The 17,361-nt window shown below is 39.1% G+C and overlaps 1 protein-coding gene across 2 annotated transcripts; it reads right to left on the bottom strand.

Annotated features, from left to right (window-relative positions):
• Window positions 1-1,515: 1,515 nt before the first annotated feature.
• krt1-c5 (keratin, type 1, gene c5) lies at window positions 1,516-13,080 on the bottom strand. Of its 2 annotated transcripts, XM_074639074.1 has the most exons (9): window positions 12,927-13,080; window positions 11,519-11,907; window positions 11,274-11,356; window positions 9,076-9,232; window positions 7,752-7,916; window positions 7,519-7,644; window positions 4,905-5,122; window positions 4,230-4,258; window positions 1,516-3,093 (listed from the first exon to the last, which is right to left on the bottom strand). In XM_074639074.1, the coding sequence occupies exons 2-9, from the start codon at window positions 11,897-11,899 to the stop codon at window positions 2,978-2,980; spliced, it is 1,275 nt and encodes a 424-aa protein (XP_074495175.1). In that variant the 5' UTR covers window positions 11,900-11,907; window positions 12,927-13,080; the 3' UTR covers window positions 1,516-2,977. The 2 variants fall into 2 exon arrangements, with proteins under 2 accessions (XP_074495175.1, XP_074495176.1); XM_074639075.1 differs by lacking the exon at window positions 1,516-3,093 and having other exon boundaries at window positions 4,230-4,413.
• Window positions 13,081-17,361: the final 4,281 nt, after the last annotated feature.

The raw sequence follows: 17,361 nt of genomic DNA, 5'->3' as shown, positions 1-17,361 counted from the left end.
CTCAGTCTTTGGTAGGGATACGCCGATCTGACTTTTTCAGTCCCGATAGCGATACCTGGGCTTTGGGTACCGATCTGATACCAGTGTTTAATTAAGAAGCTGTATGCATCACTGTGTGGACATGACTGGGATCATTCTTTATGTGTAAGGCAACATCAGGCTTGACTTAAACATTGCTTTCCTAACTTTGTAAAACAAATAAATACATCAATATAAATTTACTGAGTTAATATTTATTATTAAAATAATAAATCGTACACCAGCAACTTGGTAAAAAATCTTCAAAATTAACATGAATTACAATTCAGGTGTAAACCTTTTTAATGCAGCAACAAATTGGTCAAAACTTAAACATGAATTCAAATTCCAGTATATAATATATAAACATAGAATTTGATTGAATAGATCAGCCTTACTGTCATCCCTAATCTTTGGGCAGCACAGGTTTGATTTTGGGAATATATCTGATTTGTACGGTAAATATTCAGACTCTTAATGTACTGATTGAACTCTTAGATTTCTGGCTGAATGCTTTAAACGATAGATCACATGTTTTCAATTCTGTCTCAAAGCAATATGTACATTGAAAGATGTTTTTTCCAGCAGTAATAATTCCTGCTCTCCATGCTGGCCATTAGCTGATCTGTCATAACGCACAAAATCCACAGCCCTTTCAAAAATAAAAAATAAATCACCAGAATCCTTAAAGCTGATGCCTAAAAATCTTTTGCCCAAATCTCAAGTAGAGAATATAAACCTTTAACATGAGCTTTAACTTTTGTTGTTTAACTATGGGCTCATTGTCTCCGTGTTGCCATGACAACTTGGTCTCCAGAGTGACAGCATAATAGCTTTTACTAACAGTAAGGGGTAAAAGTAAACAGGCCCTTTATGGTTGTTTTATTTCACTTTGTCAACATCTGAAATGCATTTTTAAGCATTTAGTGACTTTATGTTTCAACATTACTTAAATTCCTCTGAGCTGTATGTTCATGTGCACAAAAACTCAGAGAGAAACACACTGAAACACAACACTCGCATACACAAAGGCCGGTCACTTGAAACTACTGTATGTAGGTTTTGTAGTTTCTGCCCTCTTGATGTAGAATCATGTGTTTCTTTGTTTCTCTGTCCTATTATGTTCCTCCAGTATCAGTCAGAGTTTCTGTTTTGAGCTCTAGAAATGAACAAGGACACTTACGTTTAAACACTGTTTTATTGACACTGTACAGCCGCTTTGGTTGATTTATTTCTATAATAAAACTACAGCATATTACAATAATCCCATTACTATTTTACAGTGAAACTATCATGCATGTATAGTAGATGCTGTTGCAAGATCAAGACATTTTCTAGAAGCGTCAATCAGTATTAAAGGAAATAGTTTGACATTTAGGACGATGCTGTTATTTGCTTTCATGCCGAGAGTTAGATAAGAAGACTCATGTTTATGCACTAAATATGAAGCTACAGCAGCTGGTTAGTTTAGCTTATTTTAGTATAAAGGCTTTTTTACACTTCAAGTCTGGGTATGCATCGCCCTGAAGGGGTTTATTTCACAACAATGACCCGCTAGCTGTACATTATCCCCCTTATTACACGGCTACTTACTTAGGAAATCAATAATTTGACACAAAAACGGTCCGCCAGAGTCCGAGATCAGAACTGCGCCCATAGCAACGGTCTGTTATACATAGCAAAGGTCTGTTATAAAGAAATAACAGACCATAGAACGCAGTAATTGACCAATCAGAATCAAGTATTCAACAAAGCCGTGTAATAAAGCAGATATGACATGTTAACTAGTGAGCTTTAGAGGTGCTGGTATGTGGACAGAGCCAGGCTAGCCAGTCTTTATGCTAAGCCAAGCTAAGATAAGCGACTACAAGCTAAAGCTTCATATTTACCATACAGACATGAGTGGTATTAAACTTCTCATCTAAAAGTCTTTGCACACCAAGAAATCCATATTTTTCGTACGTTTTTTTAAATCATCCGATAAAAAAATGTTACACACAGAAACCTTGCACATTGAGTCCGATGCTTTTTATTATACTCTTCGTTGCGAAAATTAGCAATACAAGAAAAAACTTAATTAAAGTGCTTTGTGCTGGGAGACGTCAGATGACATTTTGGATGATGGCATTTGCACAGACGGTGGCTCTGAGTGGTCAAACAACCCTCTCTCCGGCTGTTAATAGATGCGGAAAAAACGCCAAATATCAAACTTGTTTTACTTGCATAATCATTTGATGGTATACTGTATTTTGTCAATATGTAATGTTTGTTAGAATTGGGAAAACCCCGATAAAAATATAGTTTAAAAAAAAAAATCTAACCTGTTCCGAAAACTTTAATGACGGATGAAAGTTTCAGTGTCAGTGTGTTAACGTGATTGTAACAACGTGAGGTCGTATTTATTTTTAAATGTGCGACAATTTCAAACAAAAAAATACGGATTTGGTGTGCGAAGGCCTAAACTCTCTGCAAGAAAGCGAATGAGCGTATTCCCCCAAAAAAGACAAACTATTCCTTTCAATTTAAATAAGTGTGAAAGCTCATTCTTGACCTTAAAAACAGCAGCTTGACCAAAAAATATCAACCTACGAGCTTTTTCTGGATGTTTCACATTTTGATGACAACTGAGCAAACTCAATCTACAGATCATATACAGATAAATCTTTGGACAGTTATTATCAAACAACTATTCAAACTTTTCTCATTATATCGCGATTTAAGAGTTTCTTCTTCCATTTTAGTGATATCATATGTACAGAATTATATCATGTTATATTTTAGTTAAAACTTTTTATTTTCAATCCATTTAGTATTTTTTTTTTTGGCAAGCTGAAGGCATTAAAACACAAAATAAGGAAGACAAAAAACATCAAGGTCTTGGCGGTGAGACTTATACCAGAGCCAGCGGGCACTTTGGGTTTAAGAGACATCACTGATTATCCTCTTCACACACTTTGGCTCATTTTTTGCGCTCCTCGATCTGCTCCACCTCGCTGGACTCATCCACCACCTTGCCGTTGATCATAGTCTGGGTGACGACTTTTACAATCTTCCTGGTCCTTACATCGGGTTCTTCTGTGACACAGAAATAAACCATAATACTTTAATCTTTCTGATCACTGATAAATAACGGTTGTCTAATAACAATACAGTGTCTGCATGAGTATTAGTTTGCCATATTGAGGTTATGAGGCTGCACCGAAATGTAATATTTGAATAACTTCGGCCATCAATACCCACATATGTAACCTAATGTCAGTAACCTGCACACAGCAGGCTGGTGTGTACCAACTTTATGCCAAAAAATACAAAAGGGATAAAAAAAAGAGAAGAGATCGAATGTTAGTCCAACTTCCACTGTGTGTGAATCATCATTTGTTTGGTGCCGTTTTTTTTTTTTATCTCTTATTAGATCCACACCCAAAGGTGCAACCACACCCAAAGCCAAAATGTCATGTGGGCTAAAGGGAGGGTCTGAAAAACGCAGGTAAGGATCGGGCGCTCCTGCAACACGTTGTCTACTGTAGGATTATAAGATGGGAACAAGATCAGCTTTACGAGACTCTTGCAGAAAGAGTAAGTAGGAAACTGTTACTGCAGGAGCATCAGATCCCTTCCTAAGTTTTGCAGACTCCCTTTTGCGTACATGAATTTTATCCTTGAGTGTGGTCGCTCCGTACATCTGTTTTGTATTTACTACAACAAACAAATGCTGACCAACTAACAAGTGGTTTTCTACAAGTAACCTGCAAGATTTACCACAGGTCTAGAGCTGCAACGATTAATCAATTAGTTGTCAAATATTAAATTAAGTGTTTTTCAATAATCGATTAATCGGTTTGAGTAATAAAAAAAAAAAAAAAAAAAAATTCTCTGATTCCAGCTTCTTAAATGTGAATATTTTCTGGTGTCCTTACTCTTCTATGACAGTAAACTGAATATCTTTGAGTTGTGTACAAAACAAGATGTATGAGGATGTCATCTTGGACTTTAGGAAACACTGATCCACATTTTTCACCATTTTATGACAATTTATAGACCAAACAACAATGAAAATAATTGTTAGTTGCAGCCCTACACAGGACCATGTAGAAAAAAGTGTGAAGAAGAATCCTTGTAGCAAACATAGATATAAAACATCTATATATCTATGGTAGCAAATAGCTTTTGGTCCTTAATGGCCTTCAACAAATAAAATAATCTGAACTTACTTTTAGGAGGCGGAGGTGTTACTTTCACCCTGCAGGACAAAAGAATATAACGTCATCCAAGAGAGCAAGCAGATACCATGTTCACTCAATATGCACCCGATTCAACTGTTATCAGCTCTTTAAATGTGTGTTATCAGTCGTTAACGCCTCATAGATGTGGGTCAGTAGGGGCCTGCTGCACCTACTACATTATAAAAGTGAAAGCAAAACTTAAAACCAGCACATGTAAAACTGAACGAAACGTTATGAACGCAAACTGCAACTTCTTTACATCCAGGAAACAAAACCACTAAACATTTGACATTTAAGATTGATACCACTCTCTATGTGGACAGTGGTGTCGATCTTTTTATCCAACTTTCCGCAAGAAAGTGAATAAGTGTACTGTAAATCCCAAAATGTCAAACTATACTAATAATTTGGGGCGTACAATACATGCATGTTCAGGATAACTACATGTACTCATGTGTAAAAGTAACACTAGTTAATACGTAATGCCATTTTAGATTAATTATCTATGAATAACTACCAACAGGTATCAAGATGTGTAAAATACTATCTTTGGTGGTATATTGGCACTACTCAAAGAAAAACGTACAAATACATTTAAACAGAAACTCTTGTTTAAAAAGATGTGGTTATATGACTGTATGTTGTGTGTCGGCTCTGACTTACATTTCCTCTCCCTCCAGCAGCCTCCTGTAGGTGGCGATCTCCATCTCCAGGTTCTGTTTGATGCGCAGCAGCTGTTCGTAGTCGGTCTTGTTGCGTTGCATGTCCAGACGCAGCTGAGACAGCTCGTCCTCCAGATGGGTCAGCGTGGCCTGAAGATGCTCCATCTCCACGGAGTACTTGTGCCCCGTTTCTCCCAGGTTTCCTTCCAACACTGCCACCTGTCAACAGAACATCCAGGTAATGATCAGTGACGGTAGATAACAAGTCGTACTGTACAGTTTCATACAGTAAAGCAGATATTTTATTAATTCAGAAATGTCACAGCCCTTCGTACGTATTAAAAGGTGCATCCTGGAGCAGTTTAACATCAATAAATCACATCACAACATTTATGAGATAATAACTTAAACACATACATGGACATCTTCAACAAAAACGTTTAACATTTAATCTGCTGGTTTTCTTTTTAAAAATACCTTTTCTATTTGTAGGTGATGCTATATTGATAACTTTATTCCACTTTCAAGTTGACTTTAGCAAATGCAGTGTATGTTATCAAGAACTGACGTCTTCATGTTGAGAAACAGCACTAACAATATGGGCAGTTGATGTGTGTGAGGTTACAAAACAACTCAGCCATTTCTTAAAGGGAAGGTGTGACATTTTGGAAAAAACACTTATTAGCTTTTTAGCTTGACTTAGCATAAAGACTAGAAACATTTCCTTTAAGTTAATTACAGAGCAATCACAATTAATTTTACAATCATATTTTTTTAATTTTTAAAGCTGCATTAACAGATTTTTTTGTCCGCTTTATGTGTCTCCTCCAACTCCTGAGAAAAATACTTGGCTAAATGCTCCAATAAGTTCACCAGCTAGTCGCTAACTGTGTCTGTCTGCTGTTTTACAGGAAGCATACAGCGGGCTTATCGGACCATTGTTGCTGAAAGCAGCTACCTGCCGCAGCTGGAAACGACACAGACGACAGCGCTGGACCAAAACAGTAAGTTTGTGGGCTGTAAAACCAAAACAAATGAGCTCAAAGATGCTAAAACACTCCATAGAGCTGAAGTGAACCAATGCATTGTTATTATAAAAATATTTTTAAGGGCATAATGTGGATGAAAGGTTAAAGGTTCCCTGTGGAGTTTTAGACCTCTAGTAGCGCTATGCAGCTGTTTTTTTATGTTTTGTTTGTCTTGTATCACACCAAGCAAAGACAGGGAATAAGAAGAATGCAAGCTAATAAACATGTAAACAGTGCTGCATTTAAAATACTTTAAAAATTGGCTTTGCAAATGTTGTATATGGAAGAAATACACACAAACACATAGTGTGTTTTGATGAGTAATGCTGAATAAAAGCATTACTTTTGTTTACAAAATTCAACAGGGCACCTTTAACTCAGACTGTTCACATAGAGCATAGTGTACTATAAATAATGTCCCTGTATAAGGTCCATAAAAGTGTCATCACTGTCATACAATGTACATTTTTACCGCCCAGGATTGCTTTGTATGTTTACCCGTTGAGCTCATCCATTGACGCCCCCTCACCGCTCAACCACAGATACTTGAGACTGTCGGCGCCGTAATATCTCCTCATTCAATACTGTTTGCTCACTATTAGGCAAACATCCATGAGCTGTATTTGCCTCCAATGAACGGCTCTATATGCCAGTTTGACCTGTGTTCACATGTAGCGGAGAAACAGACAAAACATCGGCTCGTTTGACTCGACGTCTTGTCACACTGATTGATTATTGGAGCAGAATGAAATTGCTGTGTGCATTGTGCCGCTAAAAGCTCTTTGTTGACAAGGAGAAAGCAGCTGCTATCTATAGATAACATGTCTTAACGGGGACGGGGCTAAGCTCCTAAGAAGTAGAGGAATGGTCGTTAACATGATTCATCTCTGCAAGTAAAAGACTTTGTTCAGACTATTTGATATTTGACTGAGAGGTTAAGTGTATAAGAAGCGGACGTAGTCACTGTGGCGTCACCCATTGGTTTGTGGACTGCTGTTTTTGAAGCCTCAATTTTGGCATTTTGGCCGTCGTCATCTTGTTTTTTTTGCAACCAGAAGTGACACGAGAATGTGGAGCTGAGTACAATCGAATGCTGAATAAGACATTTTTTGGCGACCAAAATGTTACAATTAACATTCAACACATTGTTTGAAAGGGTTAAAGCTCTAAGACGAAACACAGACAACTCCCAGACCGGACAACGCCGTGGTAGCGACCTGTATATCACAAGGTAGCCACGCCCTAACGCATCCCCTGCTTTATGGTCTATTTGACTCTAAATGGGACCATAATTTACTAAATGAACATCATGCTGTATTGAAGAAAACTTGAAACTAGTGATTGAGACCATAAACTCATGTTTACAATGTTTACTGAGGTAATAAATCAAGTGAGAAGTAGGCTCATTTTCTCATAGACTTCTATACAATCAGACTTCTTTTTGCAACCAGAGGAGTCGCCCCCTGCTGGCTGTTAGAAAGAATGCAAGTTTAAGGCACTTCCGCATTAGCTTCACTTCACCCACTGGTGTTATTCCTGGAGAAAGAGGTGATTGTGTACAGGGATCACATGTTCAGACAACACTACCTGCTTCCGAAGACTGTCGAGTTCGACCTCCAGAGCCTGCAGGAAACGTCGTCTCTCACTGAGCTCGTTTTGGGAACAACGCAAAGCGTCGTTGCTTTCTTTGACCTCCGACTGCACCGATTCCAACTGGAGACACACACATCAAAATAATACTTCAGTATGTAGTCTACAATGCCACAAAAAAAAAAGTATAAATACCAGAGCAATAAGAGCAGATTCATGCAGTGACGGACCTTCCTGAGGTACCAGGTTTCGGCGTCCTCCTTGTTCTTGCGAGTGATGCCCTCATACTGGACCCTCAGCTCAGCCATGATGGCTCCCAGATCAGGACCGTGAACCGCGTCCACCTCCACGCTCACCTGCTCGTTGGCCAGACGAGACTTCATCGAACTCATCTCCTGTGATCATTTAGAGAGGGGAAAGGTAAAGCAGTGTTTAATGCTGCAACATCTTAGTTTCTACCTCACTTCCTGGACAACTCTAAAGCTGCAGTGTCTAACTTATCTACTATCCAGTGGTGGAAGAAGAATTCAAAGCCTTTAATTCTAGTAAAAGTAGTAATACCACACTATAAAAAATACTAATAGGTCCTGCATTCAAATTCCTACTTAAGTAAAAGTACTGAAATATTATCAGCAAAATGTATTTTAAGTATCAAAAGTGAAAGTACTCATTATGCAAAAAGTTATTTATGTATTAAATATGGGATTGAATCCTGCAGACATGTGAAAGTGAAAGGTAATAAGGATATTTTTGTTTAATGTAAACCAACTTGTTTTGAAAAATAATCTAGAAATGAATTTCTGTCGCATGAAATAAGAAATAATAAGTTTGCTGTACTAGAATTATGAAAATAAAAAGTACTCAGTTAAGGACTGAAGTAACTCAATAAGCATCGAAAAAAGCATAATATTTTATAAACTGTTCATGTTTTGAAAGTAAAATCTTAGTATGCAAAATAATTATAATGTAGTGGAGAATATAAAATATTTTGTTTTTATCAATTATCTACAACCAGTTTGTTATGCGGCTTCCATCCTGCAGTGACATTTAATTGTTCCTGATTAACTCCTTCTTTGTTCTTATTAAATTTTGTGACCCTCTCTGTAAATATTCAAATAAAGAAACTCTTGTCTTCAGTCCACATCCTGGATACCACACCTTAGAGTCTAAACACACATAATCCCTTCTGCTGGATGGGCTCAAATAATCCTGTGTGTTGTGTACACGGGTGTTATCTCCTCTATGTTGAAGCACCATGACTACAAAACAAAAGGGCGTGTCAGTACACTTAACATGATCATGTTTCAGATACTGAATACTGTAAACCTTCTGCTACTGTGTTGCTGAACTGGAACGTATTACAACTCTGTGGTTTTTGGATGATATCAATCATATTGAGATGCAGGAAACTGGTTTTCATGCAGCTCAGAGAACCCGCCGTGCTTCAAAGACATCCTGCGTTTAAACACTTGACAACTTGTAAAGTGATTATCTTGATGAGTAAACACTCGTCGATCATGTCTGACGTGACCTCCGGCTTGGCAGCGATCTCACCTCGTCGTGATTCTTCTTGAGGAAGTAGAGCTCCTCCTTCAGGCTGTCCAGGTCTCCTCGCAGGGTGGCGATCATCTGGTCGTGGTCGGACTTTGCCCTCTTCAGAGCCTGACAGTCTCTCTCCACCGACTGGCACAAGGTGGCCTCCGCCTCCCATCTGCAGGAGAAACACAGCGGAGGGTTCAAAGAGGAGGAGAGGAGGTCATCAGCAGACATGTGCAACACTCGTCCCAGTTTGTGCCTCTCATGTACTTTCATTACATTTGAGTCCCAGTTATAAAAATAAATTCCTGCAGATTTTATAAAACCCCAACAGGTCATTTAATCCAGAATTTAAGCATCCTCAAAAAGTCTTCTGTACATATGGATAAAAACTATTCCATCTGCTGCAGCATTTATACGATTTCTAACCCTTTTTCCAAGTTGCGAATCATCTTGATCCAAACAAAAATGGCTGCAGGAAGTAAAATCTACTCCTCAATTCATATGACACATCAGCAAAATGAAAAAGTAGAATAAACAGGCAATCCAGGCACTCCTAAAACGTTGACCAATTGGCAACAAGGAAGGAAAAAGCCTTTTATTATAGTGGCTAAATCATTAAAAAAAGCCAACATGATTCAACCACTGTAGATCTTTGTCAGCTCAAATCATGTTGGCTTTCTTAATGATTTAGCCATTATATAATAAATGCTTTTTTCCTTCCTTGTTGCCAACTGGTCAAAGTCAAGGTCTATCCTGTTTTTTCCCCTTTTTCCAAAAGCACCCAAAATGTTTTTGATCTACGGTTGAGTACACAGAGCAACAAGTCATCTCTCTCTCCTAAAATGAAAAGGTAGTTTATAATGTCATGTGTGAAAGTTCATTCTTGGGAACTGTAGTATGGAAAAATAATCTCAACTCTTTTTTTCAGTCCTTTAAATCACATCTTATAGCCTTCATCTGTGAATGAATTGTCAAAGGCTTCAATCAGCAGATGAAGGTTGTGAGATGCTCAGAAAAAAGATGGTAAGTATTATTTTGTCAAACTTCGATAATGAATATTATTTTTCATCCTTTTATATCGTCATACAGAAAAATAAATATGTCATATACAGTATGTCACTTCCTGCTGCCATCTTTTTAAATCTTTTTTATTTTGTATTATTTAAAAAAATAGACTCACATGTTACATGTGTGACAGACCCGAGTATTTTTCGATCCAAATTTGCAAAAGAGTTTTTGATGAACATTGGAGATACCTTTTAAAAAACGACAGAAAGTTTTATTAAATGCCCATCTGGATAATTTTTAAAAAGATCTCCAGGGATTTATCTCTCAAAAGTCAGATGTTTATCTTTGCAGCTCAAATTTAATGAGAATCAACGGTGGAAAAAGTGCTGAGTATTATCAGCAAAATACACTTAAAATATATAAGTACAAATATATTATATTATACTGTAGCTATTATATTATTGGATTATTGAGGGTCTAAAGAGAGAGTTTGTCATACCTGTATGCTGAACAGATTGTAAAGACCTTTGAGGTAAAGTTGTGATTTGTACATTTTGACTATAAAACTTGATTTGATCATAAATATTGATGCATTAAGATATTTTCCCTGAAATGTAGTGGAGTACATGTAGAAAGTAAAATGGAAATACTCAAGTAAATTCCTTGACATTGTACTTAATAACTGTCCACCATAAGACATGAGAGGCCCAAAATGGAAGTGACGCAACACGTGCAAACCAGCACAGGATGCATGAAACCACTCATGAAATAATCCCAGAGTGGAGGCAGCACACGTGTGAAAAATACCATGCAAAGATCTGCATGTAAGGTACACATGCACTGTGCTGCAAATACCATAAATCACTGCCAATTGATGTATCACTCCTTCAGGCCACAGAACATACCAACGACACATTGTGAAAAACACCAGCAGTGGCAGACTCCACCAGCTTTCCTTCAGCTTCACTTTGCCAACTCTGGACTTCAGAAAATGACGATGTCTCTCTGACCTGCATCAATCTATCACATCCTGCGCTCACCGATGGCAATCTCCGTCTCCTGCGGGTGCCTGAGCACCGTGGGAATGCAGCTCTTATTTCGCAGCCTGACATAAAGGTCATTTATTCACATTGCTTCGCAGTCTGACGCTCCCATGTGAACACTCGCAGGCAAGTAAAAGAAAGGAACCTCTGTGTGACACTCACTTGACCCTGAAGTCATCGGCCGCCAGCTTGGCGTTATCAATCTCCAGCATGATGCGGGCGTTCTCCAGCGTCTTCTTTCTCACCTGAGCAGGGAACATGGTGGGAAGTTAATGAAGATCTGGCATCAAGGACTATTTATAATGTTAGTGTGCTGGTTTATGTACTATAGAGTCATTCATGCTCTTACTAAAAACACCCTGAAAGAATTTCTCTAGAAAGTCTACAACGAGTCTACAAACACTGACCTCCTGCCCGATGGCGTGTGCCTGAGCCATCATCCCCTCGATGTCGTGCCCTTTTGGCGCCTTCTCCAACATGAGCTGCTTGATCTTCACCTCCAGCTCAGCGTTGGACCTCTCCAGCGAGCGCACCTTATCCAGGTAGTTGGCCAGCCGGTCGTTGAGGCACTGCATGGTCTCCTTCTCGCTGGCGGCGGCTCCGAGGCCGTTGAAGGAGTAGCTGGAGCCCAGCATGTTGAGGCCGTTGCCCATGGAGACGGAGCGGGACAGCGTGCTGACGGAGATGGGAGGCTTGGTGCGGATGCTGCGTCCGTTGTCCCTCACAGACATGCTGGAGAAGGAAGGCTGACGCACCGAGTAGCTGCGCACGGAGAAGGTGGAGGCCATGGTGTCCACTACAGAAGATTAAGATGAAAGTTCAATCATATGAAGCTACATGTCTGCTTATCTACATTACAGAAAAAGACCAGAAGTACAACTTTTGTGTTGATGAGCAGGACAAAATCACAGACCTTTAATTATGCATTTGATTGATTAATGAAGTTTTCATTCTTGACCTTGGAAACAGCAGTCAACCTTTAAAACAACATTAAAGTGCTAGAAAAAGAGACAAAACACTGAATTGTTTTGCATCTCTTTGTTTTTTTTTGCGTCATTTTGCATCTGTCTGTAGTCATTTTGCATCTCGTAGTTATTTTGAATCTTTTGTATCTGTCTGTAGTTATTTTGCGTCCCTTTGTAGTCGTTTTGCATCGGTCTCGTAGTCATTTTGCATTTCTCTGTAGTCATTTTGCATCTTTTGCATCTCTGTAGTCATTTTGCGTCTCTCTTAGTCATTTTGCATCTCTCTAGTCATTTTGCATCTCTCTGTAGTCATTGTGCATCTCTCGGTAGTCGTTTCGCGTCTCTATGGTCATTTTGCATCTCTAGCAGTTGTTTTGCATCTCTCTGTGTAGTCGTTTTGCATCTTTCGTAGTAATTTTGCATCTCTGTAGTTGTTTTGTTTCTCTCTGTAGTTATTTTGCTTCTCTCTGGAGTTGTTTTGCATCTGTCGGTAGTTGTTTTGTGTCTCTTTGCAAGCGTTTGATTAACTTTCCAACAGGAAATGTTAACAGTCATGTCAGACAGAGGCTCGGTAGGCTTGTTCAGTAATCCATCCATCTGTTGGTTAAAGTTTAACTACGAGTGCTAAATATTAAACAATATGTTTCCGTTCTTGTTAGTAGGTTATTTAAAAAGTACACAGAACAATATAGAAGATCTGCTGGATTTCACAGCATCGCTCCATCTGTCTTAATACCTGTGAACTTTATCTGCTTCCTCCTGTGTTGAGTTGAAAACTTTTGTTGCTCATTCAGAGACATTAAGTTGTTATTTGATGAATAAACAGGAGAAAGGACATCATGGTACTCACATTGAGCTCAGTTCTTCAGTAGGTCTTCTGTCGTGCTGCTCGGTCAGGTTTCGACCCTGATGGTGGCTGATGGTGAACGTCGTTTGTTGCTGGACCAGATTTAACAGGTGAGTTTGTCTGCAGAGACACGACTCTCTTTGTTGGGGTGGAGCCACCGCTGGTGTGTCCAATCCCTCAGCAGCAGGGAGGAGGATGACACTTGACACCTTTTTATAGAGGAGTTAACTCTAACTGTGGTGCTCATAAAGTAAACAAGTCGGTGTCAAATTTTTAAATGCAGTTAATTGTCTGCAGGTTTACAAACAGCAACAGTGTCTGTAAGTTAAGACACTTGATTTATTTCCTGTAACAGTAAAACTAAATCTATCTTTTAAATCCTAATTCACATTTAGCTTTAAGAAAGAAAATAAAGAATATAATAGAAATACCCCTCCTACAGATTGTAATATATTTACAATCCACTCTGTTTACAACTAAAAACGTTGTGACTTACATCCCTTGTAGTAATTTTGCATCCCTCTATAGTCATTTTACATCCCTCGTAGTCATTTTGCATCCCTCGTAGTCATTTTGCATCTCTCTGTAGTCATTTTGCATCTCTCTGTAGTCATTTTGCATCACTCATAGTCATTTTACCTCCCTCGTAATCAGTTTGCATCCCTCAGTCATTTTTCCTTCCTCGTAGTCATTTTGCATCTGTCAGTTATTTTGCATCTTTCTATAGTCATGTTGCATCCCTCGCAGTCATTTTTGCATCTGTCTGTAGTCATTTTGCATCCCTCGTAGTCATTGTACATCTCTCGTAGTCATTTTGCATCCATCATAGTCATTTTGCATCTCTCTATAGTCATTTTGCATCCCTCGTAGTCATTTTGCATATCTCTGTAGTCATTTTGCATCTGTCTGTAGTCATTTTGCATCTGTAGTCATTTTGTATCCCTCGTAGTCATCTTACGTCCCTCATAGTCATTTTGAATCTGTCTGTAGTCATTTTGCATCCCTCGTAGTCATTTTGCATCTCTCTGTAGTCATTTGTTGTACTGAGGTGCTTTTCAGTGCTTTTAAAGCTTGCTCATTTTAAGTTTGTCTAAATATTCATGATGAAGATGCTTGAACAGTGAAAAAAATAAAAGTACTGTGAATATTGGAGCTATTAAAATAATGAAAATCTAAATAATCATGAAAAATGGATAGTTAGCTAGAAAAAAAGCAGTGGTTTGACCTTGAGTCACCGTTATTACGCTGTAAAACAGTAGCCTATTATCTGCTCTCCTATTGTGCACACAAACTGTTGGAGCTATATTTGGCCTCGTACAGTGACATGGACTTCCTCATGTCTTCATCTGAGCTGACGGGTGAAACTGAGAGGACTAGCTGGTGTTGCTAGCAGGACTGGAAACAGGCACCCTGCTGTCTCCACACTGATCCCATTGAGTGTTGACACAATGCTCTCAGAGCGATGTGAGACACCGGCTTCACCTGAGGACAGCCTAGCGGGAGGAAGAGGGAACAATGGATGGACTGAATGAAAAGAAAGCGAAGACCCCTGAGAAATGTGTAGGGCGTAGGTCCGGCTGAACTGGAAACCTGGTTTATATTCACACCACACAGACGGAAACACACCTTTTAGGACATTTGAACAGTGTCAACTATCTCTCAGCCCTCTCTGGCTGTTATACAGTATTTAATCCTCCGTTACTGTATTGTGAAATTCCTCTGGTGGTGAGCATTATTCTCTCTGTGTAGGATCAGATCACACACGGACACTGACCTGGTTTAGTGCCTCACATGACTGTCGCTCCACCCAACCAACACCCACCCTACCCCGGCCCTCTACGCACACAATGTTGAGATAATCCACACCATCAAACCGAGACTTTAACAGCAAATAAAGGAGGAGATGTAGTTTCAGGGTTGAAAGCTGGTTGATTACATTCTTGGACTGTTCAGTGTAAAAAAAGTTTCTTTTGTGCAGATTGTAATCTGAATATAGAAGTTATCACGTGTCCGGCTTCTGACACAATAACATGAATACCTTAACTCAGCTCAGCTGTTGTCAACAATGAGGTTGAATCAAGTCCAAACAAAGGAACAATGTACATTTCCTGTCTTCTAAAAGGTCCTGCTGTTGTGCTAGATTGCATAACATTGTGTAGGTGTTTGTAGCGATGCAAACAGCTCTTACAATCAAATGCATACATGCAGAAAACACAGAACTCATGGACGTTATGCTTCTCAAGTGTGTTTCTGTGAGAGATTATTGCCACATAATTGTCAACTAATCCACCATATTAGGATGCAGCATGGATGCACCGCCACCTTGTGGGTAATAAAACGTACTACACAATATGTACAGATGAGTTGCTGCATGCTGTTAACAACTCTTAGTTTCAAAATTCAAGTTATAAAAAAAAATGTGTGTTTGCACCATGACATTATACTATAGACTGTATAGAAAGATTTACAGATAACTAGATTACAGAATAAAGAGGGCTGACAGAGAAATAAATCCACCTGTGCAGTGATGCTGTTCAGTAGGTTCATAAATAAAAAGTTATTTTTATAAAACAGTCGCTATATTGTGACAGTAGTACATGAAACAGGTAACCTGAAAAAAAGCATGTGCCTCTGTGTTCTCCGGTGTCCTCCGCTGATCCTAACGGCATCTGCAAGATTTCACAGAACGGCGGAAAACAAGCAGTAAGAGCTGATCTGAGGTCCGCTGTCAATCTGCCATCTATGAGAGCCGGCAGTCAATCACTCGCAAACTCCGACCAAACGGTCAAACTAGGCACCGCTGATCAAATATGAATCAATATTCTGTTACTGTAGTGCCCATTTCTCTCCTCAAATGTTTTCAGAATCATCTTGTAGTGCACGGTTTAGCTGTAAAATGAGAAAGTTCAGCCATTGTGAAATATGGTGAAGGAACGCCAAGTTTCGGTCACATGACCGGAGCACAGCCAATAGGAACGCTCTCTCTCAATGAAATGACCTGTGATTGGTCAAAGTCTCCCGTCACGGGCTACATTTTCTAAAGCCTGAAAACAGAGCCATGAGGACGTGCAGAAGTCTAGTTATCTCTCAGATCACTTGAATTACAATATGCTGAAAGGTTATTATGGAATTTTTGCCATTATGATGCCAAAAATATACTGCCTACTGCCACTTTAAGTATATTTCAATACCAATAGTAAAATTTACTTAATAAAAAAATTTAAATAATACTACTTGTAGTAATTCTACTTTTAAAAGATACTTATTCCACCACTGTTCATATTTGTTCTTAAGCTAAATAACATTGAAAAGCAGCTCTTTTCAGAGGGTTTCTTCCTTTATCTTATAGATTATGTACATTATGTAAGCCTAATGGTATGAATCAGTCCTTCCAGTGAGCTGTAGCGCCACCATCTGTTCCCAACATGCAGCAAAACAGGCATTTCTTCCTCCAGCCTGCCTCAGGAGAGTGATTTAGATCCTGCTCCAGCTTCTTATAAATCAAACTGAAGTGCTGCGATATTTCAAACGCCGTTGTCGTCTCCCCCAAAATAAACACATTCTGGGAACCTGCTGTGGAGTCCCGTGTTTATTTTTGCATGGTGCACGGTTGGCCGTCAGCCTGGGTGAAGTGAATCATATGTTTCAGCAATTTCCTTGCTTTTCGTCAGCTCTCGTCCTGCTCTCGTGTGCTACTGTAAGAGTCATAGTTTACACATGAAAGAACGTTCCTTTGTTTATATCTCAGACTTTCTATAGCACACTATATGTACCGACCCGCAGTCCGGAGATGAATAAATTCATTTTGTTTTGGCTTTGTTTGGAAACGTGATACTGAATTCATGTTGTGAGGAGCTTTTATAGCCTGGGTTAAATGGTAGGCCTGTGCAATATCCACATTTAAACAAAACACCCTGAGCCACAAAGTAAATTCATTGTGGTCCAGTTTGCCTAAAGAAAGGACGTTTCACCTAAATATGTTCACTCATGTAGTGTCAACCCTCCCACTGTTGTTTGTTGACGTGGTCCTGCTCCGAAGCCTCAGATAGTCCAGTTCTGGTGGTCAGTCACCATTTAGTCTGAGAGGAGCTCAAATTGCTGGTTTTGTCTATCGTGTCACCAAACAGCTGATGGATGACATTACAATTATATGACGCTTTAAGTGCTTCCAGAAATAAGCAGCTGTTGTTGGAGAGAAACAACAAAGTGATGCATTTCGAAGTTGGATGCCACATTTATTTAGTTGAGAACAAACCGGAAAACAAGAAAAAAGACGACAGAAGTTACCACTCTCTGATGCAAAAGTCAAGTTTACAACTAAAAACTAGAGTAAACATTGCCTTAAAGGGATAGTTTGGGTGTTTTGAAGAGGGGTTGTATGACTTACATATCCATAGTCAGTGTATTACCTACAGGATATGACGGTCGGCACGCCCCC

Source organism: Sebastes fasciatus, chromosome 6 (assembly GCF_043250625.1).
Source record: "Sebastes fasciatus isolate fSebFas1 chromosome 6, fSebFas1.pri, whole genome shotgun sequence".
In the NCBI taxonomy this organism is placed as follows: domain Eukaryota; kingdom Metazoa; phylum Chordata; class Actinopteri; order Perciformes; family Sebastidae; genus Sebastes; species Sebastes fasciatus.
Note: the sequence above shows the minus strand (reverse complement) of the source record. Positions and strands in the feature narration are given on the sequence as shown.

What these genes read in the sequence shown, in the direction of transcription:
- krt1-c5 (XM_074639074.1), bottom strand. Translation starts at nt 11,899, where the DNA reads ATGGCCTCCACCTTCTCCGTGCGCAGCTACTCGGTGCGTCAGCCTTCC. An exon ending in CACACGCCATCGGGCAGGAG is followed by an intron (nt 11,357 to 11,518) that starts GTCAGTGTTTGT and finishes TTCCCTGCTCAG; the next exon opens with GTGAGAAAGAAGACGCTGGA. An exon ending in AAACCTGGTACCTCAGGAAG is followed by an intron (nt 7,645 to 7,751) that starts GTCCGTCACTGC and finishes GTGTGTCTCCAG; the next exon opens with TTGGAATCGGTGCAGTCGGA.